Source organism: Eubalaena glacialis, chromosome 1 (genome assembly GCF_028564815.1).
Source record: "Eubalaena glacialis isolate mEubGla1 chromosome 1, mEubGla1.1.hap2.+ XY, whole genome shotgun sequence".
Lineage (NCBI taxonomy): Eukaryota > Metazoa > Chordata > Mammalia > Artiodactyla > Balaenidae > Eubalaena > Eubalaena glacialis.
This window is the reverse complement of record NC_083716.1, coordinates 196,778,140-196,803,520: the sequence shown is the minus strand read 5'-3', so window position 1 is coordinate 196,803,520 and position 25,381 is coordinate 196,778,140. Positions and strand designations below refer to the sequence as shown.

At 43.6% G+C, this 25,381-nt stretch overlaps 1 protein-coding gene across 2 annotated transcripts in view; it reads left to right on the top strand.

Annotated features, from left to right (window-relative positions):
* The window catches only part of STAT1 (signal transducer and activator of transcription 1), a 42,569-nt gene extending 17,974 nt beyond the window's left edge, over positions 1-24,595 (top strand). For both annotated transcript variants that reach the window (XM_061185905.1, XM_061185914.1), the window contains exons 10-25: positions 1,268-1,426; positions 3,229-3,321; positions 4,858-4,917; positions 7,427-7,456; positions 7,560-7,653; positions 8,865-8,906; positions 10,186-10,269; positions 10,716-10,814; positions 11,917-12,052; positions 13,448-13,497; positions 14,214-14,308; positions 15,455-15,600; positions 17,151-17,336; positions 18,301-18,376; positions 19,271-19,370; positions 23,439-24,595. In XM_061185905.1, the coding sequence (XP_061041888.1) occupies positions 1,268-1,426; positions 3,229-3,321; positions 4,858-4,917; positions 7,427-7,456; positions 7,560-7,653; positions 8,865-8,906; positions 10,186-10,269; positions 10,716-10,814; positions 11,917-12,052; positions 13,448-13,497; positions 14,214-14,308; positions 15,455-15,600; positions 17,151-17,336; positions 18,301-18,376; positions 19,271-19,370; positions 23,439-23,453 (1,465 nt within the window). In that variant the 3' untranslated portion in view covers positions 23,454-24,595. The remainder of the gene's footprint in view (positions 1-1,267; positions 1,427-3,228; positions 3,322-4,857; positions 4,918-7,426; positions 7,457-7,559; positions 7,654-8,864; positions 8,907-10,185; positions 10,270-10,715; positions 10,815-11,916; positions 12,053-13,447; positions 13,498-14,213; positions 14,309-15,454; positions 15,601-17,150; positions 17,337-18,300; positions 18,377-19,270; positions 19,371-23,438) is intronic.
* The last annotated feature ends 786 nt before the right edge of the window (positions 24,596-25,381 follow it).

Sequence of the window (25,381 nt, the reverse complement as noted above, 5' to 3'; positions counted from 1 at the left end):
CAGTGGGTAGGAGGGGGTGGTGGCCTGGAGCAGTTCTGAAGGGCCCAAGGACCAGAGATCTCATGAGATTACTTTCTGGATTGCTGTTTTTAAAAATTCGCAGTAGTCAGCCATTGATTTTTATTCTGTGAGTTGCCATGCCATATCCCAGTTTTTTGTGGATAGGAATGGAGCTCCCCAGCCCAGTGTGCCCCCGTGAGCCTTGTGAGATGCTGACCTCCGAGCCCCCGAGGTGCCCAGTGAGGCCCCCTGCTGTCCGGGGCCCCCATGGTCACCTTAGGCCACAAGGAGCCTCCTGCAGAGATGTGAATACCCCTCAGTATCCCCCACTGTGCAGTACAAGGATTGTCGGCATTTTCCTGTGTGTCGTGGCCTGAACAAGGTTGGGAATCACCGGGTTAGAATCCCTCTGGAACTCACCCACCCACCGTTATCCTGCCTCTCATTTCATGGCCGTGGGCTGTGCTCTCAGTGCTTCAAACTGGATTCAAGGAATGGAAACACCGAGTGAAAGAGATGTTTTTCACTGGGGAATAGATGTTCTTCTGTCATTCCTCCAGGCCAGTGAAATGAACTTCCACAGCTTGACTTGGCTCAGAGGCTGCATCGTCTTTGGTGGTTTCCTGTCAGGACGGAGGAACCTGAAAGCAGTCGCTAGGTTTTCTCCTTGGTTTATGCATATATTTTGAGTGTCTAGATTGCGCACATTGCCTTCTCCTTTCAGTTCAGTGACACAGTAACCTCTGTTCCCTCGTCTCCTCCTAACCCGGCCTGCATCCCCTCTCGGCCTTGCTTCCTCAGCGTCCAGGTTGCCCTCTTGCTCCTCTCTGCACAGTGTCACTGCCCTGATAGAAAAATCTGCAGGGGCCCCTCACTGCTCCACACATCACTGCCCACAGCATCTGCCTTGTCGTGTCCCCTGCCTCTGTCCCCCCCCCACTCCCTTTGCCCTGTCCCTTTAAGTCCCAATTATCTCACAGCTCAGTTGAAGTCACAGATTCCCTAGCAGCCTCCACCCCAACCCATCTCTCCTTAGGTCCATCTCAGTGGGATGCAGAGGTTTTTTAATCTGGGCTGTAATCGTCCGTGCACGTTAGCTTTTTCACACAAATCAGGTTTGTTCTGTTTCTCCCTGCACTTCAGAGCTGGGCAGATAATATCGTGTGTTGTCTGTAAAAAGTACTTGTTGGTTTTCCGTGATTCTGTTTAATCCAGGCTGCTTTGGGACTGTTTCTGATGGAGACGCCTGTGGCTTGTACCTTCCCAGGTTCACCATAGTGGCGGAGAGTCTGCAGCAGGTTCGTCAGCAGCTTAAAAAGCTTGAGGAGTTGGAACAGAAATACACCTATGAACATGACCCTATCACAAAAAACAAACAAGCGTTATGGGACCGCACCTTCAGCCTCTTCCAGCAGCTCATTCAGAGGTAACTTGAGGGAGATGTTTTTGTACCTTTTGCAATTATTTTACCCAGAGGAAAATTTTTCTGGTAATTCAGATAATTTAGAAGGGTTTAATAGGTTATGTAAAATTTTTTATGGCTTCCCCGAATCAGGTCTTCCCGAATTCCTTGCTTATGTCGATGGCCTGTCATTCTTGTGACCGTTCAGACTGGTTACCAGTCTCCTTCCCCGTGGCCAGTCTGTGACGAGACCTGTCTAGTCTAACCTGATGATTATTTGTCCTCTCTTTCCCATTCCATGGTCTCATCACGTTTCAAGCTCTCAGATCCTCTCTACTGAATGTTGCATGGTAACCTCGCAAATGGTCCCTCCCAAGCCCCTTCCTCCCTGTCCCTGTGACCCTGTGCTCTCCCAGAGCAGAGTTCAATCAGGTTTTTTGCCACCTGCTAATCTCAGGGGAGCCCCGCATCTGGTCACCCAAGCCGCACCTGCACAGCCTGGCCCTCACTAGCCACTCCAGAATTAGCTTCTATACGTGCCCCATTTCCAGGCAGACTTGACTTCGTGCCCACCCTGGACATTTGCTTCTGCCTTCCTCTCCCAACAGTATTTTCTCTGCCTCAGAGCTTTCTTCTCTTGTACCTCATTTTGAAACCGCATCCTGAACGTTTCACCTTATATCTCATCGTGAAATCTTCCCAGAGTTCCCGGGCAGATGTTGTCTCCCTTCCGGATCTGCATAGTTCATTCTTTATTTTTCTCCCGTTCTGGATTTTATTATATCATTGTCTGTGTATTTCTGTTTTCTTTGTCGTAAATTGAAAGGTCCTAGTAGACAGAGATGTGCCTTTGTCATCTTCTTCCCCAACCAGGGCCTTACATAGTACCTTGCCCATGGGTAGGTGTTTCAGATATGCTTAGTAGGTAAACAAATGGCACTAAGTAGAAGAGTAGAGTTCATATTGCAATTTTTTAAATGCTAACATAATAAAAATGTCTTTGGTTCCCTGTGGCTAATGTCCAAACAGGAATGCCTAGATGTTGGATTTTGAAATAATCGAGGACATTTACTTAGGTTTTGGAATGCAAATTTCATTCTTTTTTTAAAATTAAATTTAATGTTTGGAAATGTTTATTAGATAATAAATATTACTAAACAATTTTAAAATCAATTTTCCAAAGGATGTTAAAATATCAGTTTCAAATTGCGGTAAGCAATATGGTGCATGGTTCACTTTCAACTGTAGTAAAATTTATTTTTATCTTGTTTTTATTTTTTTATTTTATTTTACTTTATTTATTTATTTTTGGCCACGCCACGAGGCATGCAGAATCTTAGCTCCCTGACCAGGGATTGAACCCATGCCCCCTTCAGTGGAAGCATGGAGTCCTAACCACTGGACCACCAGGGACTTCCCTATTTTTATTTTTAAATTGAGATATTATTGACATATAACCTTGTATTAGTTTCAGATGTACAACATAATGATTTGATATTTGTATATATTGTGAAATGATCACCACACTAAGTCTAATTAGCAAATTTGATTCTTAAATTTGTAAATGAACAGAATCCCATTCAGAATTTTCATTGTTGAAGAGTATCACAGTTCACTGCAGTTACTCTGATTTTGTTGAGTGCAATAGATTTGGGGATTTCTTTACTGACTAGAAAACCTCACTTTATTCATCCAATTTGTTAGAATCTTTCAAAACTTTTTTTTAGCTTGTGCCCTCTAACCCCCTCTCCTCTTTAGGGAAAATAACCTTTTACTGCCTCAACATTAATGGAAATGCTAATTTACCCTTTGCTGGGAATTTACAGCTCGTTTGTGGTGGAAAGACAGCCCTGCATGCCAACTCATCCTCAGAGGCCATTGGTCCTGAAGACTGGAGTACAATTCACTGTGAAGTTGAGGTAATAAAGAAAAGACCCTGCACCTCCTATCACAAAGTTTGCACCCCAGCTTCCTTTCACAACACTGTTATATATGGTGCTTTAGAGGAAGTAATGTTGCAGTAGGCATTTTAATATGAATTCTTATTTAGAATATCTAAGAGTCTTGTCTTTTCTATTCAGACTAGAAATATAAGAGATATGTGTATATGCACACACACACACACACAGCTGATTTTTTTCCAGTTATAGATGTAATGAATGTTTACTGTAAATAGGAATTCAAAACTGCAGAACTGCATATAGTAGAGAGTAGAAGTTCCCAGCAGCCTCATCCCCTCTTGAGCATAAACTCATAACCTGAGCTTTACATTCCCCCCAAAATGTATGCAGTGTGTGTGAATGTGGACTTAGGACAGGTACATTTTTCTGCTGAGTGTGTTCATAGCTTTCGTCAGATTCTCAAAGTTGTATGTGATCTAAATATCTGTAGACCACCGTGGTAAACAGCCTGGTGTCAGTCCTCCCAGAATTTTGTCCACGTCTACCTAAATATATAAATAAATACATTGTACTTATGCATTTTTTTTTTCATGCATAGACACACAAATATACATGACATACAGTGTTTCATTTTTAGAAACTAGGGTTCTGCTGTCTGTTCTTTGGCAGCCTGTTTTTCTCCTTCATAATAAATTGTGGAAGTGTTTCCACGTTAGAACGTACAGCTTTTACAGCTTTACTTCCTTCTGTTGCACGGCTGCATTCATTGAGCTCTTCCTCTGCTGACAAGCAGCTGGACTCAGAAGAGCCGCACTTGCCTTCAGAGTTGGCCCTAGTCCTTTTCTCCAGGGTGCTGCTGAGTTAGGTCCGCAGGTGCTACCTGTTGGCTGCCAGTGAACAGCACCACGCTTTAGCACCGGTGAGGTCCCAGAACTCACAGCTGGCAGGAGGAGAAATCTAATCCCATCATCTGCGTCACTAAAGGGAGCCAACCAGTGAGGGGCGCCTTCCCCAGGTCTCCAGCTCATCAGAGCAGAGCACACCTGAGTCTCAGCCCACGGCTCCTTGCATCTTTCCACACTGCCCTGGGGGTGATTATAGATGTGACCTTCACTTTCCTGATTATGGGTGATAGTTTTTATTTTCTCCCAGCAGAATAAGCATTAGATACAAGTTTTAGTAAAGGGCAGTGTTTGCTATTTTTACCTATAGAATTAGCCCAAAATAGAAATTTTGATAAAACTCAGCATTGGCGAGGCGATACAGGGAAGCAGATACCCTCACTAATGTTTGGTGGGAATATAAAATCAGTGCTGCTCTCTGTCAGAATTTAATGTTACAGTTTTGTCCCAGCAGTTTCACAGCTAGGAATTTATCCTACAAATACACTTTAAAAACATCCAAGTAGACATACAAGGATGTCACTTCCATTGTTTGTAATAACCAAAAACTGGATGAGGTGGGGGTTATTGAAATGTTCATCAATAGGGAATTGGCATGATAAATAAATGGTAACATAATTTTTAAGAGTAATTATGACTTTTTTCTTTTCAGATTGTTGGTGAAATTGCAAGAGCTGAATTATAACTTGAAAGTCAAAGTCTTATTTGATAAGTAAGATATCTTTAATATTATCTAAGATACATGTACTATTGAAATGCTGGTTTTGTTAACTAATCATGGACTTTTGCACTGGGGCTGTTTGTAAGTGATCCCAGCACATTGAAATTGATAGCTCCTGTTCTGGATGTTGGGAGCATCCCCTAGATCTGGTATCAAGGTGCTTGTGCCTTTTTAGACTATAAGTGAACAAAAGAATGAGTGCATTTTATGCATATGAGCTTGTAATGATCAAGTCTCCAAGCAGCTACCACCCCTCCTCCTAGGCCAGCCCTAGAGGAAGGGCCCTTGATCAAACTCCAGGCCACCATGATTCTGCAGCCAGTGTGGACTTGTTTCTGGAGTGAAGCTGACAGCATCCTGGGGGGCCTGTGTAGAGCCTGCTGGCTTCACACTTGTCTCTTCTGGGCAGTAAGAACCCAGGAATGGGCAGGATCTCTCATGGGGTCTAAATGGAGCAGGCCCATCCTGTTTTGTCCTTAGTCCCTGGAACTGAACTATCAGTGACCTAAGCACTTACATTAAGGAACAAGATGGCTTAGCCCCTGCCATCCCCCCTTGATATATTTAATGCTTTTGTTGGTGCGTGTAACATACTGGTTTACCAAGTTTCAAAACCATTTATGATAATCCAAGTCATTTTCCTCTGGCTTTTTATCTCTTTCCATTCCTGTAACTATAGCCTTCTTTGTAGCATAGTCTGTGCCTTTGCTTTTCTCCCATCATCTTTGGTTTCTCTGTGTATCAGTTTACTTTTGCTGCATAAAAACCCCAAAACTTAGTGGCTTAAACTCTAAAACTTATTAATTTCTCTTATGCTGTGGGCTGTGTGTGGTCCTTCTGGTCTGGGCTGGCTTGGTTGTTGCTGGGTGGTCTAGCATGGCCTTGTATGTGTCTGTCTCTGCTGGGATAACTGGGCCCTTCTCTGTCGGGCTTTCAAAGAGGCCAGCCTGGGCTTTCTCATACGGCAGCGATGTTCCAAGTGGGTCAGAGCAGCAGCGTGCTGGGCCTGTTAGGCTAGACTTGGAACTTGTACGGCACCACTCCCATCCATTGTATGGGGAAAAGCAAGTCAAAGTCCCCTGAGATTCAAGGGACAGGGAAATACATTCTGTCTCTTGAAAGGAGAAGCTGCAGAGGCTTTGTGGCCACTGCAGTTTACCACACTCTGCTTAACTCAGTCTCTCTTTCAGTTTGTTCTTGCTCTTTTGTCTTTTCTGTCTGTTCCAGTTCTGAGTTTTCTTCTTAGCTTTGACAAGGTAGCTTTGTATCACACTATTCCTTTTATTGTGAATTTTCTTTTTTTGCACAACAATGTGGGTATATTTAATGCCACTGAACTGCATGCTTAAAATACTTAAAATAATAAATTTTCTGTTATGTATATTTTACCACAATTTAAAAAACTGAGATGCCACACTGGAGAAACTCAAGTTGAAGGACATTCCATAAAACACCTGAGCAGTGATACTCAAAAGTGTCAAAAACTTCAAAGACAAGGAACGTGTGAGAACGTGTTACAGACCAGAGGAGGCTAGGGTGATATGATGACAAATGTAACGTGGGGTCCTGGCCGGAGTCCTGGGGCAGGAGAAGGACGCTGGGGGGGAAGTGATGAAGTCCAGGTGAAGTGTCGAGTTAGCTAATTGTCATATGCCAAGGCTGGCTTCTTGGTCATTAGAAATATTCCGTGGTTATGAAGTGTAAGTTCTTTTTTTTTTTTTTTTCCAGATGGGAAAATTGGTCACTGTTATAACTGACGGTGATTCTCATTCACAAAAGCATTGAACTTCTAGTTGAGACAGGAAAGGAAGCTAACTCACTTAACTATGAGTGCGCTAATGATCTCTTAACCTTCGCCTGCGCCTGACAGATACATTATTTGTCCGGAACATGACGACGTTATTGCTGCATTTGTATAAGATACAGGTCTCTCAAGATTTTAACCTCAGATTTAAAACTTAAACTTGATAGTCTCCCCAAATAATTGACTATTCAAGTACTTCTCTGAAAGCGTTAAAAATAACAGAGAACAAAAATAAGGATCGAGCTGTCACTTTGGAAGGTCCTCTGAGTTGTGTAGCCACAGAGCAGCGCTCTCTGCTCAGTCCCCAGTGCTTAGCTCGGTGCCTCGGAAAGACACCGACTGAGTCACTGCTCAACAAATAGCCATAACTCAGGCTTACGTTTACTGAGGGTGTGCTCTGTGCTCTCTTCACCGGGTAACAAGTTTCTTTCTCCCAGTGTCCTGTATGGTTGGTGCTATTAGCATGATGTACAGTGGAGAAAGGTGAGGCCCAGACAGTTTATTTGCCCAAGGTCACTCAGCAAAACTTGGCAGTGCTGGTGCGGGTTGATTGAGGGACTGAGTGAGTGAATGAAAGGGCTGAACAGCCCCATTATTTGTTATTGATCTTGTACTTTTATATTTTTGTTAAAACTTATCTCAAATTTTAAATACACGTATATGATCATATATATATATATTTTTTTTTTTTTGCAGAGATGTGAATGAGAGAAATACAGTAAAAGGGTACGTGAAGTACTTTGCGCTATATTTTACTATCGCTTTGTTTGTTTATGTGTTGGTTTAACAGTTCCCAGCCTTTTAAGTATTTGTACCCTGTATTGTCTAGGTTTAGAAAGTTCAACATTTTGGGCACTCACACGAAGGTGATGAACATGGAGGAGTCCACCAATGGAAGTCTGGCGGCAGAATTCCGACACCTGGTAGGGAGATCAGTTTCCCCCTTTTCTGTTGTGTCTGGTTTATTAGGACTTGATTTGTGATCGAGTGGCACTTTGTGCCCTGTGGGATGGGCAGGGCACCCCCTAGGAGAAGACTTCCTAGAATTCATGGCTGGTGACTTCAGCAGCACTTGGGGAATCTTGGTTCCTCCTCCTTAACCCAGGACTGTTCACTCTGTTTCCTGCCAGTCTTTCTCTCAGAGATACCTTCTTTGGGGGGTAGTGATCTCAGTAAAATATTCCATAAACCAGTGTGCACATAAGCTATCTGTACATGGTTCCTCCAGGACCTCAGTGATCACTCACTCTAGATTCTTGGAATTTTCCCAGAGGTCATTATTGCCCCACATCCTGACCGTTCCTTCTCCCGCTCCAAGCGTGGCAGGCCCCAGGAGTCTCTCTTTGGCCCCTTCTTCACCACCTCCCTCCTGGGGTCTTGCCCACAACCACTGTCTCCAGCACTTTGTCTCCAGAGGAGTAGGGCCCGGGCACCGGGCAGTGGAAATCAGCAGAGGGGTTTAAGTGGGTGGTGCCTTCTCTCCTCTCTCCCTGAGAATCGGGGCTGCCAGTTGTTCTGTAGATGTGTTGGTGCTGAGCCCTGCTCACTTCCTGGGCTGGAGCCTGCAGGGAGGTTCAAAGCATCCTTTTTTTTATTGGCAACCATTTCGTGAACCCGCAAACTCAGAGTTGGGAAGCTAGACCTTGTGTGAGAGCCTCGGTCCAACCCAGGAGTCTGAGGGTGTCCAGAGCTGCTCTGGGGGCTCCAAGTTGCTCCCTTATAACCTGCGTGGTTGAAGTCCTTTTGAGGGCAGTCTTAGAGGCCTGAGTCACAGGCCTGGGAGACTCTGCGGAGGGAAAGGCAAGAGAAGCTGTGCCCTGAGCCTGGGGAGCATGAAACAGAAGGAAGGTGATGGGGGCTGGTTCGGGGAAAGCTAGCCTGGGGAGGGAGCAGCACGGTGCTCCCTGGGATGCTTCCGAGCCCTGTGGTGTTCGCAGGGGGTCAGAATGCTGGGAAAAGGCACTCTGCCTCGTGAACCCACACAAGGGTCACTTCACCTCCTGTTCTGCATTCTGAAAGTAATTTCACTTCCTTCATTCTTTCTAAGTCCTCACTTTGGTTTGATTTGTAGATGAAAATAGCAACTTTGATGATTATGGTACTGTTTACTAAGATTTTTTTTTTTTTTTTGTAGCAACTGAAAGAACAGAAAAACGCCGGTGCTAGAACCAACGAGGTGAGTCTTTCTCTCTTGTGATTGGTCTCTAACTAGCAGGTCTGTCCAGTGAGGTTGGCTCCGTGGCCCCGGGGGCCAGGGACACGTCACAGAGGGGTGAGCAGCAGGAAGACCCAGCAGGCAAGGGCAGTGGACAAGCGTTGGGACATGGTGTATCTGTCATAACGGTAAAACCACTCTGTGCTTGTGCTTTATGGTTGTCAAGTGATTTTGCACATGAATTTATTGGCCCCTCAACAGACAGCCCAGCAGAGTAGGTACGGTGGGCTACTGTGTTATTCACATTTCACAGGTGAAGAAGTTGGACCACAGGAAGTTTGCAGGATTTAGCTAAGGGTGCACAGGGAGTTACCTGTCAGAGCTAGAACTAGAGGCCAGCTTCATGACTGCCCTGCCAAAAACGATGTGTGCCGAGAGGGTTTTCCTGCCACGTGTCCCCTACCCAGTGCATCATCCTTCTGTCAGTTTCATTTTCGCAGCCAGTCCTTGAGGAGCTGTGTTTGTGAGGCATTCAGATATGAAGCATGGGCAGAGGACAGAATGCCTGGAGCTGCTTTGGTTTGGACCGGTTGTCATCCTTTGTGCCTGCATGGCACGCACGCTGTCTTTCCCCACGACAGCCAGCAGAGGTCGTGTGGGACAGTGGGACAGGCACCGGCCCGGGCCTGACCAGCCCTGGTTTGGATCTTGACTATCCTTGTGACCTCCCAGAGATTTAGTTTCCTCTCCTGTGAGCAGGGATGGCAGCCACATCTCTCTGGTTCTAAGTTGTTGTGATGCTCGTGTAAAATAATATGTATGAAGGTGCTTTGAACACTATAACCTTTCTACCCATACCAAGACACTTTATGACCAGCCAGGCTTATGCAAATCAGCCCTCCCGATAGAAAATCACACCTGGAACACGTGTACACTTTCCACCCCATGTCAGCCTGAGGTGTGCAGCCCGCACACACCCTCAGAAGGGGCTGAGGGCCAGGATGCCTTAGGTCATGAATAAACCCATTAGAAGTTGCTGTTTCCCTATCGACATTTTTTTCCCCTTAATCCATATCCCTTGCCATAATATCAGAAATCTGATCTTTGAGAGAACAGTGAGATACTCGGGATAATGAAATCTGGGATAGATGGTCAAAAATTGGAATGTTCTTCTGAATTGCAGCTGGTTAGGTTCAGGCTTTCTGCAGCCTGTTGCAAAAAATGCTTAGTAGGCTCTTGCAAGTTGCAGGATCAGTGAATGAATCGCTATATTCCTTTTGTTTCCCTTTTCTCTTTTAAGGGTCCTCTCATCGTTACTGAAGAGCTTCACTCCCTTAGTTTTGAAACCCAGTTGTGCCAGCCTGGTTTGGTCATTGAACTTGAGGTAAGACTTACATGTTCCAGATGTGGAAAACTTTATTTTTACTTTAAACTGTTACGTGTATTTTTATTTCTCAATTTTTATTTTAGATGTATTTACCTAATTGCTAAAAAAGATTATTGTTTTCAGCCAGTACTATCTTGATGTTAATGTAATCGTTCAGGCAGCTAGAGAACTGAATTAACCTTCACATACTATAAGCTAAATGTTCCAGTTGAGATGTCCTATGTTAATTTTTTATATGAAGCATTGAAACTTATTTCTTAAAAGATATATCAAAGACAAATTCAACTACGAACCAAAGAACATACCTTTACATTCTTAATTTTCAAATATAAAAGATAATGCAAATGTACAAGGAATCCCTTGCTTAGTTGTGAGGCTGCATAGTGGTCTGAAGGTGATGTTTCTGTGATTCAGATGATTTCAAGGTCTTTGTCATCTTCTAGACGACCTCTCTGCCCATCGTGGTGATCTCCAATGTCAGCCAGCTCCCGAGTGGTTGGGCCTCCATCCTGTGGTACAACATGCTGGTGGCAGAACCCAGGGTATGGAAAACACATCTACTTTCATACCAGGGGTTAACCAGAGACCTCATGCTCTAGCCTCTGCATATCTGAAAGAGCCCTTAAGGGCCAGATGTTGAAGGAAAAGTGGCACAACTCAAGTGGCATTGCTAAGGATTGGAGTAATTCTGGAAAAGCGAAGCATGTGTATGTATTAGAAATGAGAATTATGATTTTCCTTCCATGTGAATAAGCTCAGGCAACAGATAATTTCATACGGCTTTTACTGTGGAAGAGGTCCTTTATTTTTATGCTTTTTAAAAAATGTATATATGCTAAATAAATCTGCTCCATTCTTAGGGTGTGGATACTCTAATACGGTTGATTAACTACAGTTGATTCTGGTTACTCACTGTACTTAAAGTCCTTTGAAGTCACTGTGAACAGAGTTGGCAGATACTGAACCACTGCGTCTAGGGGAAACACGGGGTTAGGTTCCCATGAGCCTCTGGCACAACCTTTGCATTTGCTGATCAATACATAACCTTGTTTTGTTTAAAGATCCCTTATCTAATATACTTGTTGATTCATTAACATTGAACTCATGGCAAGCAGCTTTATAACTCACATCTGAACAAAGCTTATATATCACATGCATTTTCTCCATAAGGCACTTTGGAACATTAGACAGCACTTCAGCCCTGCACTTGAGGGCCATGTTAAATATGAAATCACCAACAAAAAAGCATATGAACATGCCAAAACTGTGGCACTAAACAGACCTCAAAAAAGACACTCGGGTATAGTGTGAGAGCTGAAATAGGGAGGCAGATCATAGCTTTGTTTGACCTCACCTGGAAACATAACATGTTCGGCAACTCAAACTTTTCACTGCTGTGTGCCTGGGTACATCTGCAAATGACTGCAGACGTGCCACGAATATTGATTTGGGAGTTAAATTTTAGTGAGTTGATGAATTCCCAAATGTGAATCTGCAAATAATGAGGATTTCTCTTCTTTAGCTGTGAAAACATCTGTGTGTCATAGACGAGAACTGAACTTTGGCACAGATCCATGTTTCAGTGCCAAGCTTGTGACTGGTGGCTCGTCAGTAGCCCTTAGCTTCTTGGTGTTTTCTCTCTAGAATCTGTCCTTCTTCCTGAACCCACCTTGTGCACGATGGTCTCAGCTTTCAGAGGTGCTGAGTTGGCAGTTTTCTTCTGTCACCAAAAGAGGTCTAAATGTGGACCAGCTGAACATGCTGGGAGAGAAACTTCTTGGTATGAGCATATTCACTTTTTACGTAACTAACAATTGAAATTAATAAAATATCTTGACTTGCTCCTTTCCTCCTCTTTGCTCTTTATTTTGTTCAGGGTAGGAGAGTGTTAAAATCTATTGGCTTTTCCAGCAGCAGTTTATTATAGCTAAGTGAGAATGATGCCTCACCTTAGAAGGAGATAGAGACCTGATAAAAGATTTAAATGAATCATTTCCCCATTATCTCATATTCACATTTCTGAACAGGGTTCCTAGGGGAAAGATGTCTAAATTATGTAAAATATATTACTTGCGGCTTAAATAAATTCTTTGAGAAATATGAAGTTTTATTAACCTTGGGGAGAAAAACAGTAAGCCCCCAACATGGTAAGAATAAGGTCCTCGGGCTGCCCACCACACAGCACACGCCCAGGTCTCTTACATCAGGTGGCCCAGGTGTGAGGAGACACTGATGCCCGTGACCAGCACTGCCTGATGATGGGCAGGGTGCAGCCCATGATAGAGAATTCCCTTTCAGTGGCTAATGTCATGGATTTATTAGTGTCCCACACTAAGGAAATCTAAGACCTACTAGTCTCAAGGTCAGATCTTCAATGAATGGGACTATCTGAACTATTTCTTTAAAAATCCACGGTCACCTTTTTTTCCAAATTTGCTTTCTATATAGCAGAACTGCATGTACTGCAAACACCAGTAGGCTTTTCCTAACCAAATGGCTCTCAGCAGTGCCTTCTCTTGGCCATGCAGCTGTCACAGTGAGAGTCTTGTGCAATTTAATAAAAAGTAAGAAGTCATTCCTATTCCTTTCCCTTATTTGGTGAGAGTTAAGACAGATATCTTTTCTGCCTACAATGGCTTATTTGGGGTTCTCTGTGAAGAGAGATGTCAGGCTCACCACCTCTTACGGCCAGGCTTCTTCAATTTATGTAGCTGATAACCCCGAGGCTTCCTTCCCCTCTCACTTCTCTCAGTGGGCTTTTGACTTGCATCGACCTCCCTGAGCCTGTGTCCTATTTGGAGGAGGGCTGAGGGAAATGCCTAATTAATATCTAAAATAATCTTGTAAAGTCAAGTGTCAGTTAAATCGATCACCTAGGGGTGATCTTGGTCTTAGTTTGAACTTGAAAAAAATTCCTCAGGGTCACCGGGAGAGGAGCCTGCCAAGGAGGGAGAGGGAAGCAATGGGAAATGATATTGCACAAGGGGGACCAAATCGAGGCTTCTCCAGAAAGCACAAGTGATTGTATTAGTGAATCTGAGAATATCCACTGTGTACCCACAACCTTCCTTTGTTGAGTGTTGGCTCTTTGAGAGCAAATACAACAGCCATCAGTCCAGCCAAAGCTTCAGAATTGATTTCCATTTCCTTAAAAAACTTATTTTTATTTGTTTAGGTCCCAGTGCTGGCCCTGATGGTCTTATTCCATGGACTCGCTTCTGTAAGGTGGGTGCTGTCTGGAGTTTATGCTCTGAGTGCTTTCCGCTCTCTGTTGAGGGTCTCGGATTTCTCGCCCTGGTGCCGGCTGCACTGTGCTAGCTTTGGCGTGTTCCTCTCGCCCACGGAACCCCTAGGGCAAGTTGTTTACTTTCCTTCAGCGCAATGAAGGTTAGTCTCCAAGCGCGAGTCTGACAGGAAGCACCTGCCTGGGTGATAACATTCTCTCATATCCGACATGAGTCTTCTGTTTGCTCACGCTGACCCCTGGCCTGGCAGCGTTTTAGCCCCGTCCATGAGTAACGTGTGGTCTGTGCCGGCGTCGACAGCCTGCTGGGCCGGAGGGGTGTCTTGAGCCTGCTCAAGCAGTGAGACCAGTTGGGGGGAATAATCAGACCCCGCTAGGGTCACCAGACAGTGCTGACAAGCTCACGCTACTGGAGTTAAGTAGTGTGAAGGCAACTGGTATTCTGGGATCACCCTGGAGGTCATTCCCTGGCTGGGTCGCTAATGTTTGGAGAGGGAAGCAGACAGAGCCTGGCTCAGGAAATGGAGAGCTTGGTGTCTGAAAGCTGGTAAGAGGGGAGGGACGGCTCTGTAGGGGGCAGTGCTAGCTTTGGCAGCTGGGCAGTCTTTGCAAACTAAAACCTGATGGCGGGAGGAGACATGCTAAGTCACTGTTTTGGCTTTCTTGGTTTCTAATGTGTGCATCTGTATACTTGCAGGAAAATATAAATGATAAAAATTTTCCTTTCTGGCTTTGGATTGAAAGCATCCTTGAACTCATTAAAAAACACCTGCTCTGTCTCTGGAATGATGGGTAAGGGCCATTGATAGGTGTATTTTTTTTTTTTTTTTTTTTTTTTAATAAATTTATTTATTGATTTATTTCTATTTTTGGCTGCATTGGGTCTTCGTTGCTGCATGTGGGCTTCTCTCTAGTTGTGGCGAGCGGGGGCCACCCTTCACTGCGGTGCGCGGGCTTCTCATTGCGGCGGCTCCCCCCGTTGCAGACCACGGGCTCTAGGCATGCGGGCCTCAATAGTTGTGCTTCGATGGCTCTAGAGTGCAGGCTCAGTAGTTGTGGCTCACGGGCCCAGCCGCTCCGCGGCACGTGGGATCCTCCCGGACCAGGGCCCGAACCCATGCCCTCTGCACTGGCAGGCGGACTCTCAACCACTGTGTCACCAGGGAAGCCCGATAGGTGTATTTTTGAAACATATGTTGAGCACACACTCCATTACTGCAAGGCTGAGATAGGCCTGACCCAGACAGACTTCATTATTTGGCAAGACTTGGGTGCATCTCACAGAAACAGATGCTTGCAGGCTGTCCCTTCAGGCATTCACGATAGTAGACCCTCATAAGATTAAAATTATATTTCCATAGTATATGTATATGAATTTTCAAAGCTAAATTTAAAAACCCTGAGTGCCATTCATGCCTTCATTCATTCTACAAAAATTTCTTGAGCACCTGCTTTATTGCCTCCAAGTAAGGAAGAAAAAACTTTTTTGGCTCGGTAAATTGTTTCTAATTTTTTCCCAGGGTCAGTTGATATTTCAGCAAAGACTTTAACTTGGTCAGAGGTCTAGAATATGAAAATGGATTGTCTGAGCCTTTCTCTTCACTAGAAAGGATGCATGAATTCAGACATTTTCATGGCCTTCAGAATCCCCAGGTGAAAATGAAAGCCTCATTAATCCAGCAAGTATTTATTGATCATCTGTAGCATCCAACGGGCACCATGTTAATGAGCTTTTTTGGGACTTCAGCATATATATGTATGAGTGAAATGCTTCCTGAAGTGTCAATGAAATAGATTTTAAAGCATCTAAAATAGTCGATACATTTCTATCCTGTGTTCTTGTGTCAAGTTGCAGTCATCTTGATTTGTAAGTGAACGTGAAAATTACAGTCATGACTGAACCTCAGAGTACCTCCATCAATCCCTTTCCATGTGCAGGTGTATCGTGGGCTTTATCAGCAAGGAGCGAGAGCGGGCTCTGCTGAAAGACCAGCAGCCGGGGACATTCTTGCTGCGGTTCAGTGAGAGCTGCCGGGAAGGGGCCATCACGTTCACATGGGTGGAGCGGCCCCAGAATGGAGGTGGTAAGCCAAGACACCTGCACACACACCGATTCAAAATGTGGGTGCAAGCCCTTCTTCGCTGCAAATCAACTCATACAAATAATGAGCTTTTGACATACAATTGCAGCTCCTCCACTTATCCCCAGCTGAGCTTCCCCAGTAGGATTTAATACATCACCAAGGGCTATTTGGGATTCGTTGCGTGGAACATATTGTGCAAATGATGGTTTTTTTTTAAAAGACAAGGCCACATTCTTTCCTTTTTGTCAGGTTTGTCACCTGTAGGTGAAAGATGCAAGTCAGTATGACTGGCAGTCATTTATTGGGAGGAAACCCATAGTGCACAGGCGTGAGCTTCCAGACCCACGGAAGGGAATCCCATGTGGATGTGCACAGATGAGGGCAGGCTCTGTGAGAGGGGTCCTGGGACTGGGTGCAGCCCTCCACCCTGCCTTCTGACAGAGAAGGCTCGTGCACGTTTATCTGGGTTATATCTTGGGTTTCTGTTTGACCAAGTGCATCCATGGCAAAAACAATTCCGAAAACCTACGCGTTATGAAACAGGTTTCTGGGGAATGAGAAACAGGTTTCAGTGGAGACAAGAAAGTGATAAAGACAAACTGGTGACTTTTCACTCTTGCTTGTAGTTTGCTCTGTTTGAAGGATTGGAGGGAAAACTGATTTGTTCCAGTGACTTGCGCTTTCAGTTAGAAGATGCAAAAAGATGGGATACTTTTCTTGTTCTATTTTTTTTTTCTTCCGGTAAAAAAACAGGAGAGCTGGGATTAGAGCCCAGTGAGGACAGGAGATGGTAGAGCCTGCCCTTTTCTTCTTCTCCCCTGGTAGTTCTTTCCTGAACTTGCTGAGAGATGGAACTAGCAAACCAGACAAAGATGAAAACCGTTGGCAACCGGAAAGTTGAAAGCAGGGCAGCACCAGCTACAAAGCTTTGGTCTGAAGTTCTAGAGCAGAGTCCCCAGAGCACCTGACAGCAGCCTCTGGAATGTGTGCCCCAAAAGTGAAATCCTGGATCAGTTAGGAAGCGGGATTCCAATGAAGTCTGGGACTAAGACCAAGAGTGAATTAAACTGTGTTTTTTTACATTAAGGGTTAGAGAAAAAAATAGCAAATAGGGTCTCTTTTTGGTTTGTTTAAAAAGTTGTTTTCCATGTGTTGTCGTTGTTTATTTTCATTTTTCAATATGAAAAGAAAGACAAAGTGAGTTTATCTTCTAGTAACTTAATCTATGGCTTGAGCCAAGAAGACCCAATTAGTAATTAGTTATTTTAAAGGTATTTAATAACTTTCTTTTGGCTAGACTTACAAATCTAAGTAAATAATGACAAATGCAGTATTACCGAGAGTAATGATGGCCTTTATTTTTCCTATTTTAAAGAAAGGATAATAATCTATTTAGGAATAAAGCAGTTACATGCTCTGTGATGTAACTCCTAGATTGTGTTTAGTTCTTACCAGGTTCTGTCAAATCCATGAACTCTGCAGTGTTTGTTTCTCTCCTGTATTGTTGCGGGATATTCTGTGGGACTCACTTTGCTTTTTCTTCCTTTTAGAATCTTGCTTCCACGCGGTTGAACCCTACACAAAGAAAGAACTTTCTGCTGTTACTTTCCCTGACATTATTCGCAATTACAAAGTCATGGCCGCTGAGAATATTCCAGAGAATCCCTTGAAGTTTCTGTATCCAAATATTGATAAAGACCATGCCTTTGGAAAGTACTACTCCAGGCCAAAGGAAGGTAAGTGGGCAGAGTGTGCAAGCATTGCCCGATGAGTCATAGCACAGCTCAGTCGTTCCTGTGGTTGTGTTCTCCCTTCATCTAGTCCAGAGGTTTGCGGGAGACAGGCTTTCACCCCACACACTGCCCTTGCCTTCCTATCAGTGCAGGGTGCCAGCACAGACTCCCCCATGCCATGTCACTAGCCCACCCCTTCTTTTGAATTGGTAAAAGCAGGCTTTCTAATAAACAGCGCAGTTGAAACATAATACATTGTTTGGCCTGATACAGATAGTAAGAAAGGAGTAAATGGTTTTTGATCTTAGGGGTGTCGGAGAAGGTCCATTTCTGGTCGCGTGTACTCGTTACATTTTTACTTTTTCTACGTGGAGGGGTAAAATGAAGGACCTGTGATGGTCACCTGCTTTATGTCAGCCTGCTCCTGAAATTGAGGAAATGGAGGCCCGGGCGAAGTGAAGTGGTCCCTTCATGGTGACCTGATAAGTTATTAGGTCACATCACTGAGAGCACGTCTAAGCTTAGCACACGGGTCTCCCGCTGCTTAGTCTTCATTGAACCACATTTGAGAAAGTGGAAGTTAGACTAATCTGGTTTGGAATGCACCAGCAAAGTTAATGGATCAGTAGTCTCAATATTAGCACAATTACTTTGGGGAGAAGATGCACCCAGCTTACCTTGACAGATGTGTTTATTACACCAACCAGGCCAGGACCATAAACCAGATTAAACTTCTGTAGGATTTCAAGCCTTGGAAAGAGAACCGTCTTAGCTTGACTTCTGTGCTGAAATGTGCCTCCCCTTTTCGTCTGGTTGTTTCTGCATTCGCACTACAATTTCAGGTGACCCAGGCAGGGAGTCTAACCTGACCGCCAAGGAAAACAGTCCAGTCTTGATCAAAGAAAAAGTTGATTGTTCTTGTGTAATTTCTGCTAACGGAAAGTGTACATGATGTGTTTGCTTCTAGCGCCAGAGCCTATGGAACTTGATGGCCCTAAAGGAACAGGATATATCAAGACTGAATTGATTTCTGTGTCTGAAGTGTAAGTGAACACAGAAGAGTGACATGTTTAAAATCCTCAAACAAGCCCCCCTCCTGGCTGGGGCCTGTTGAAGATGCTTGTTCTTTGCTTTTCCATTGTAATTGTTGCTGCCACCATCACAGATGGACCCGTGGAAAGATCCTAATTAGAGATCCTGGTGTCACTGCCTATCAGCGTTTTATTGCCTTTATAAAAACAAACAAACAAACAACAAACCCAAAAAATCCAAAAAAACAAAGTTGTATTTAAGGTATATAAGTTCTCCCCAAACTGATATTTTGAAAAAGTGTAAATAAAATGAACAAAAATTGATCAGAGTGGGAAAGCAGTTCTTTTCAATCTAGAAAAGGCCAAAGTAATGACTGAGATACATTTTTTTCCGTTTGCTTTTATTTTGTTGTTTCATTTTGTAAAAGGTAGAAAAAATTTTGGAAAAGTCATTGTCAGTTATTTGGCCTGCAGCACTGTCTTGGGGTGAATGGATGTAGCCTTCATGTAAAAACCCTCTGGAGCAGCTTTATCTGCATACAGACCTCAAGGTAGGGATGAGGGACTCCCCAGACATTTCTCTGGCGCTTTTCGGGCCAGGGTAGGTGACACAACTGCACAAGCTCGTGCCCATGTTCACCCAGGCAGAAGCGGTGCAGGATCCAGACTGGCTATTTCTGGCTCACATCTCTAGAGTACAGTGTGTTTCCCAAGGGGCCGGGCTGGGGACATGAGCCTCTCGAGATCTGTCCTTTTTCAAATGTATTTTACAAGTGTATACACTTCCCTGAAATAAAAATCTAAAATGATGATTCAGTCACAGGCCAAAGATGAAATGGCAAAGTTTGCACCACTGCTTTCATAATCTAGATGTTAACATTTCCTGTTTCCTTCTCCCCATTTTAGTCACCCTTCTCAACTTCAGACCACAGACAACCTTCTTCCCATGTCTCCTGAGGAGTTTGACGAGGTGTCTCGGATAGTGGGCGCTGTAGAATTTGACATGGTGAGTACCACACGGGGACGCTTTCAGCACGCTGAGTGTTTGCTCTCTGAGGCAGGGAGGGTGCCTGGCAGACCCTGGGCCTGTCTGTGAGCTCTCAGAAGGAGCCTCTGGCAGAGCCCAGAAGGGTGTTTTTTAGATTAGCTATGACAAGTTGGAGCCTGCTGTGTTTGAACAAGCTACATCGTCACCAGGATTTTTACTCCTGGCCTTCAGCACCTTCCAAGAAATAATGACATTTCAAATATTTAAAAGCTCCCCCTCTGCCTTTTAAAGTTGTCCACATAGAAATCTCATATGTTAAGGAACTAGGATTTCTCTGATAAGAAAATGTTTTCCTTTTGGCCCGTTGTTTCAGCACTGTGTCTGGGTGAAGAGGTGTTATTTTTAGGAAGGGAGGAGACTAATGCTTGGTATACAGTCATTATAGAGACTTGGGCAGCCACAGCGAAACACTTTACCTGATTTATGTTTGAGAACTAACTTGTACCGCTAGCACCTGGGGCTGTGAAGGGCTTTGCCAAGAGTAAAAAGTTCAAGGACTGAAGCAGAGTGTCATGAGTACCATGATAGGGATGGGAACAGGGCTGTCCACGAAAGAGTGCATCTTTCTTTGGGAGAATGTTTTTCAGTGTGTCAAATAGTATTGTTTGCCTGTCAACCTGAAATCCTTACCCTTAAAGATTTTATTTATTTATTTATTTTGATTGGCTGGATTTTTGCTCATGCTGTTTTAGTTTTAAGCTCTTTTCCACATGAAGCTATTCCAGTTCATTTTTTATAAATTTATCTATTTTATTTATTTAGTTTTGGCTGCGTTGGGTCTTCGTTGCTGTGCGCGGGCTTTCTCTAGTTGTGGCGAGCGGGGGCTACTCTTCATTGCGGTGCGCGGGCTTCTCATTGCGGTGGCTTCTCTTGTTGCGGAGCACAGGCCCTAGGCACACGGGCTTCAGTAGTTGTGGCACGTGAGCTCAGTAGTTTTGGCTCGCGGGCTCTAGAGCGCGGGCTCAGTAGTTGTGGCACACGGGCTTAGTTGCTCCGCGGCATGTGGGATCTTCCTGGACCAGGGCTCGAACCCGTGTCCCCTGCATTGGTAGGTGGATTCTTAATCACTGTGCCACCCGGGAAGCCCCCCAGTTCATTTTTTTAAATTTGCTTAATGTTTTAAAGAAAAGCCTCTCTCAGTCATTACTGGCCTTTCTCCATCACTGGTGCCTGGCACAGACTGCTCAGCGATGCAGGAGGGAAGACAGGATGAGGGGAGAGGGCACCATCTCCCAACGTTCAGGGTCGCACATCCCTGCGTTCAGGGAATGCATTTGTGCGGCATTAGTAATATCTGTTTAGACTCAGGTTTCTGGTATGTAATCTTTTCCTTATCCTTTTCCCTCACCTGAAGAAGTACAGGCTAAAATCTTTACACCCTCCTGATTGTTAAGGCTGAAAAAAAATCACTTAGAAAAATGCTTAGGTAGTGTAATAGCACAATAGTTCTGTTCCTATTGGCGAGTGAAAGATGAACCTTGTACCTGTGTAAGGTTGCATCCTCTGTTGGAATGTAGCTCCCCACACTGCTCTGAAGTGTTTTGTGAGCCCTACACAAAAATGGAATAACTGTAAAGCCCTATTTAGAAAGTGTAAGATCGATGGACAGAACCAAAGAACGGCACGATCTTCTTTTTCTCCTCCTTTGCTGTTCCTGAGCAAGTTACATCATCATCATGGTCATCACCACCATTAATCGGTGACACTTGTTAAGCACTTACTGTGTACCAGGCACTCCACGGGTAGTAACTTAGTCCTCACAACAGCCTTCTGAGTTAGGTATTACTGTTTTTCCCACTTTACAGATGTAGAAAAAAGAGGCTCTCCAAAACTATGAAACTTGACTAAGATTAAGTAGTTAGTAAATGAGGGAACGAATATTTGAATCCACCTGGGGTGTCTCTAGACTGCATGTTCTTGTCTACTCTCCTGGAATGCCCCCCACAGAAAGCTGATCTCTGATTCATTCAAAACCTGCACCCAAGAGAAGCTGTTTGCACTTGACACTGAGTATGTGTTGTTCTGGTTTGTTAAGACGAAGGCAGTGTAGCCTTTGGGTGAGAGGCCTGTGTTTGGGATTTGGAAATCAGAGCTCCAACTCTGTCATACCATTATGCCCTGTGACCTGGAGAAAATAAGATGGATTAGTCCCCTCCATCTGTGCATGCAGTATGACTGCTTTCTCTGTGCTCTCGGAACGATACTGTGAGAGCAATTTAATTACTCTAAATAAATGCCAGGAAATGGTTTTGTGGCTCTGGATCCCCTCTCCCCCTGCCCAGGAGCCATCCATTTCATTCCAGCTGATTTCATTCATTTCATTTGTAGAATAAAATAAATCCATTTTTATAGACACGCACACACACAGATCTCCAGAGTAAACCCATAGAAGATTTAAGAGCTATAATATGGGCACAGCACTGGTTAGACAAAATTAAAGTTGGATTAGTCTCTGCATTGGGTGGACTCCACCTTGTCTGTCCCAAATTGTCCTCAACCTTGGCCACGATTTCCTTTCCGCATCCATCCACTCTTGGAGTTAGAGCATATGCTCTGAAATAGACCTTTCATGGAGCTGGCTGGTTTCGGCCATGTCTGGAGGTTGCAGCCCTGGACCAGGGGGCACTGGGGCCAACGCCTGGTGCCGCCTCAGTAGCAGAAGGACCGCAGGCTCCTGAGAGACAGAGCACCAGTGTTTTCTATAGCCTGGCTTCAGTGCTTGTTTAGTCTGGCTTTCCTGTACAATAAACTTTTTCCTCTGGGACTACATGAGAACCAGTCTCCTCTCCTAGAGGCCTTTGGGCAAAGCTTGGACAAAGCTGATAGTAATTTAATGATAAATATTAAATAACACTTATTAATTGTCTGCTATTTTCCATCTAGTCTACTAAGCATTCTACATATGCTGTATAATTTAATCCTCTCAACAAATCTATCTGTTAGAGACTATTAGTCTCCTTTGAATAGATGAGGACCTTGGGATTTAGAGGTTAAGTAACATGACTTGGTCACACAGCTAGTAAGAGACAGTGACAGGATTTGAATCCAGGGTCGCTTGCTTTCTCTCTCTCTCTCTCTCTGAAGACCACCATCTTTACATATTTTACTCTCAGCCAGACTGAAACATAGGGGCAAAACCTTCATTGTGCTTTTTAATCCAAAATATTTTCCTAGGAGCCACTATGTACCACCCACTATTGAGTCCTCGGGATTAAAAAAAAAAAAGACTCAAGAGGCTTGTAGTCTAGAGCTGTGTTGCTATTGGTGTTTTGGGTCTGAATGATTCTCTGTTATGGGGCCGTGCTATGCGTTGCAGAATGTATAGTAGCATCCCTGGCCACTACTCACTAGATGCCAGTAGCACACACACCTCCACACCCGGTCATGACAATCCAAAATGTCTCCAGATGTTGCCAGAGGACAGAATCACCCCTGGTCGAGAGCACCTGGTCTAAGGGGAGAGCCCAGCATGGAAGTGAGATAGGAAGTCGGTGGCAGGCCGGTGTCCTTTGGATGAGCAATTCACTGCCTCCGAGGGGGCCTGCTGGGGGAGGTGGAGGGGTCCCTAATGATTCTACTTCTCTAGCCTCTACCTGAGACTCATTCGTTTGTTATTCCTGCTGAGTGGCCTTTAAGGAAAATTCGTCATTTCCCCCAAATCCCTCTCTCCCTCTGGCATACAGCTCAGCATTGCCTCACTCTTGTTTTGCATGAGCAGATTTGCCACGTTGCTCTGTCCCCAGACTTGCATACTAGCAAAAAGCTTTATGCAGCTTGGATGAATTGACAGAATTAAGCCAGCAGGCTGCAGAGTAATAATCCATCAGCTTAGGTGACATAAAAGGTCTCTATTAGTCCAGGAGAAAGGATAGCACATGCTGAAGGCCCTCTAATTCCATGGTGGTTTTTTGCCGGGGGATGTGTCTTTCTACTACTCCATTGTAGAACACACAAGTAATGTTAAATATATGAGTCTGCGTTTTACAAGAGCAGTGTAATAAATGTAACCACATTTTCTTTTTACAGATGAATGCGGTATAAGAGCATGAATTTTTCTCATCCTCTCTGGTGACATTTTTCCTTCCCACCTGTGATTCCCTCCTGCTACTCTGTTCCTTCACATCCTGTGTTTCTAGGGAAACAAAAGAAAGGCCAGCAAATTCGCTGCAACCTGTTGATAGCAAGTGGATTTTTCCCTAATTCAGAAACATCTGTTACTCTGAAGGGCTTCATGCATCTTATTGAAGGTAAAATTGAAAGGCCCTCTCCACAGAGTGGGTTTTACAAATAAAAAACATCCAGATACACCAAAAACATCAGAACTAGAATGAGAGTCCTTTGGGAAAGGTGAAATATTTAGCAGCATCTAGCAAATGCCATGCCTAGAGTCAGTGCTCAGTTGTTATCGGTGGTTGGGTAGATCACACGGTTATTTAGGCAACTGCTTCATGCAGGATTGGCATATTTCTATTCTGGAGAATTCTTATTTGTTCTCTCTGCTTTAAACGTGGCTAGAAGTTTTCCAATGGTTTGCCTATGAAATAGTGCAAAGTTAAGTTTATATAGAATTACCTCACCTCTTTATTGAAGGTAGCCGTCCTGTGTCTGGGCAGAGGATAAAAGTTGTGTTCTTTATTATATCTTCCACACTAGCCATTGAAAGCTAGAGACAAATTCTCTCTCGGGAGAATTAGTTTTTCTGTTTGTTATGGCTTTATGATACTGGCTAATATCAAATGGAAAGAAGTAAACTTTCCAAATTCGTGAGTAGTGTTTTCCGTTTAAACTTTAATATCCAAAGCTGAATATATTCTGCCTTCATCACGGTCACTAGTAAATGAAATTGTCTTCACAGTTCTATCAAGGGAGCCAAACTATTAACAGCTCTCTTAAGGTAAATCCTGTTATTTTTCAAAAAGTTGAAATTAATTGTAGATGTAGACAAACTCAGAAATTTAATGCATGTTTCTTAAATGGGTTCACTTGTCTTTATTGTTATTAGCTGGTATTTAGTCTTAGTCATAAAATTTTCAAATTGAGAAGAGAAAATAGTAACTGACAAATCATTAACCAGAGATTATGAGAGTCAAATAATTTGAAAACTCACCCTGTGTAACTGCATTGAGAATTGCGTATTTTTCACTGATAAATGTGTTTCTCTCACAAATACATTGCAAATGGTTCCACTGTCTCTCTTGTGCTTTTTCTAGACCCTTTTTGGACTGGATGATGTTTTGTGAAGTGTGTTGTGTTACTTACCTTGTCCCTTCATTAGCACTGACACGCAAAAAAGTGGTTTAGGGAGTGGGTTTGACAGGGTTCTTCTAGATAACATTCACAAACTGCTGTCTGCAGCTGCATCTTATTTTTCTCCTGTCACCACCACAATCGTACTGTTATGTAAATACTGTATTTTTCTGGTGGGAATAAAGTTTCCTTGAAGTCTATCTCAAAATTAAAGCTAAAGTATATGTACTGCATTAAATATAATATGCACATGGTACTTTCCTTCGTATTAAACACAAATCAAGGCCTCCTCTCAGATTTTACATAAGATGATTGACATCAACCTGACTGGGTTTGCGTTGACTTTTTAAATTGAAGTGATGAAGGAACAAAGATGACAGTTAAAAAAAATTGTTTCTAATTGCTAATATTTAACTATTTGGTATATTTTTGCCCTCTAAGAATGCTTTGGCATAGTTTCATTTTACTGCACCAGTCAAGAGACTTTGTTTACTTTTAAAAAGTATTAAAATTATAAAGTTAGTCTCTTACAAATAATATATTGTATAAAGATTTAAAAAGTTACTGGCATTATGTGTAGGTTTGATGTTTTTCTCATCTTATGATTAAGCATAAAAATATATCAGTCCTTATTTTTAAATACGATTAATACCGTTTTCCTAAGTGTTACCCTTTCTTACCCAGATTAAGATAGGTTGGTGGAAGAGATCAGAGGAAACATT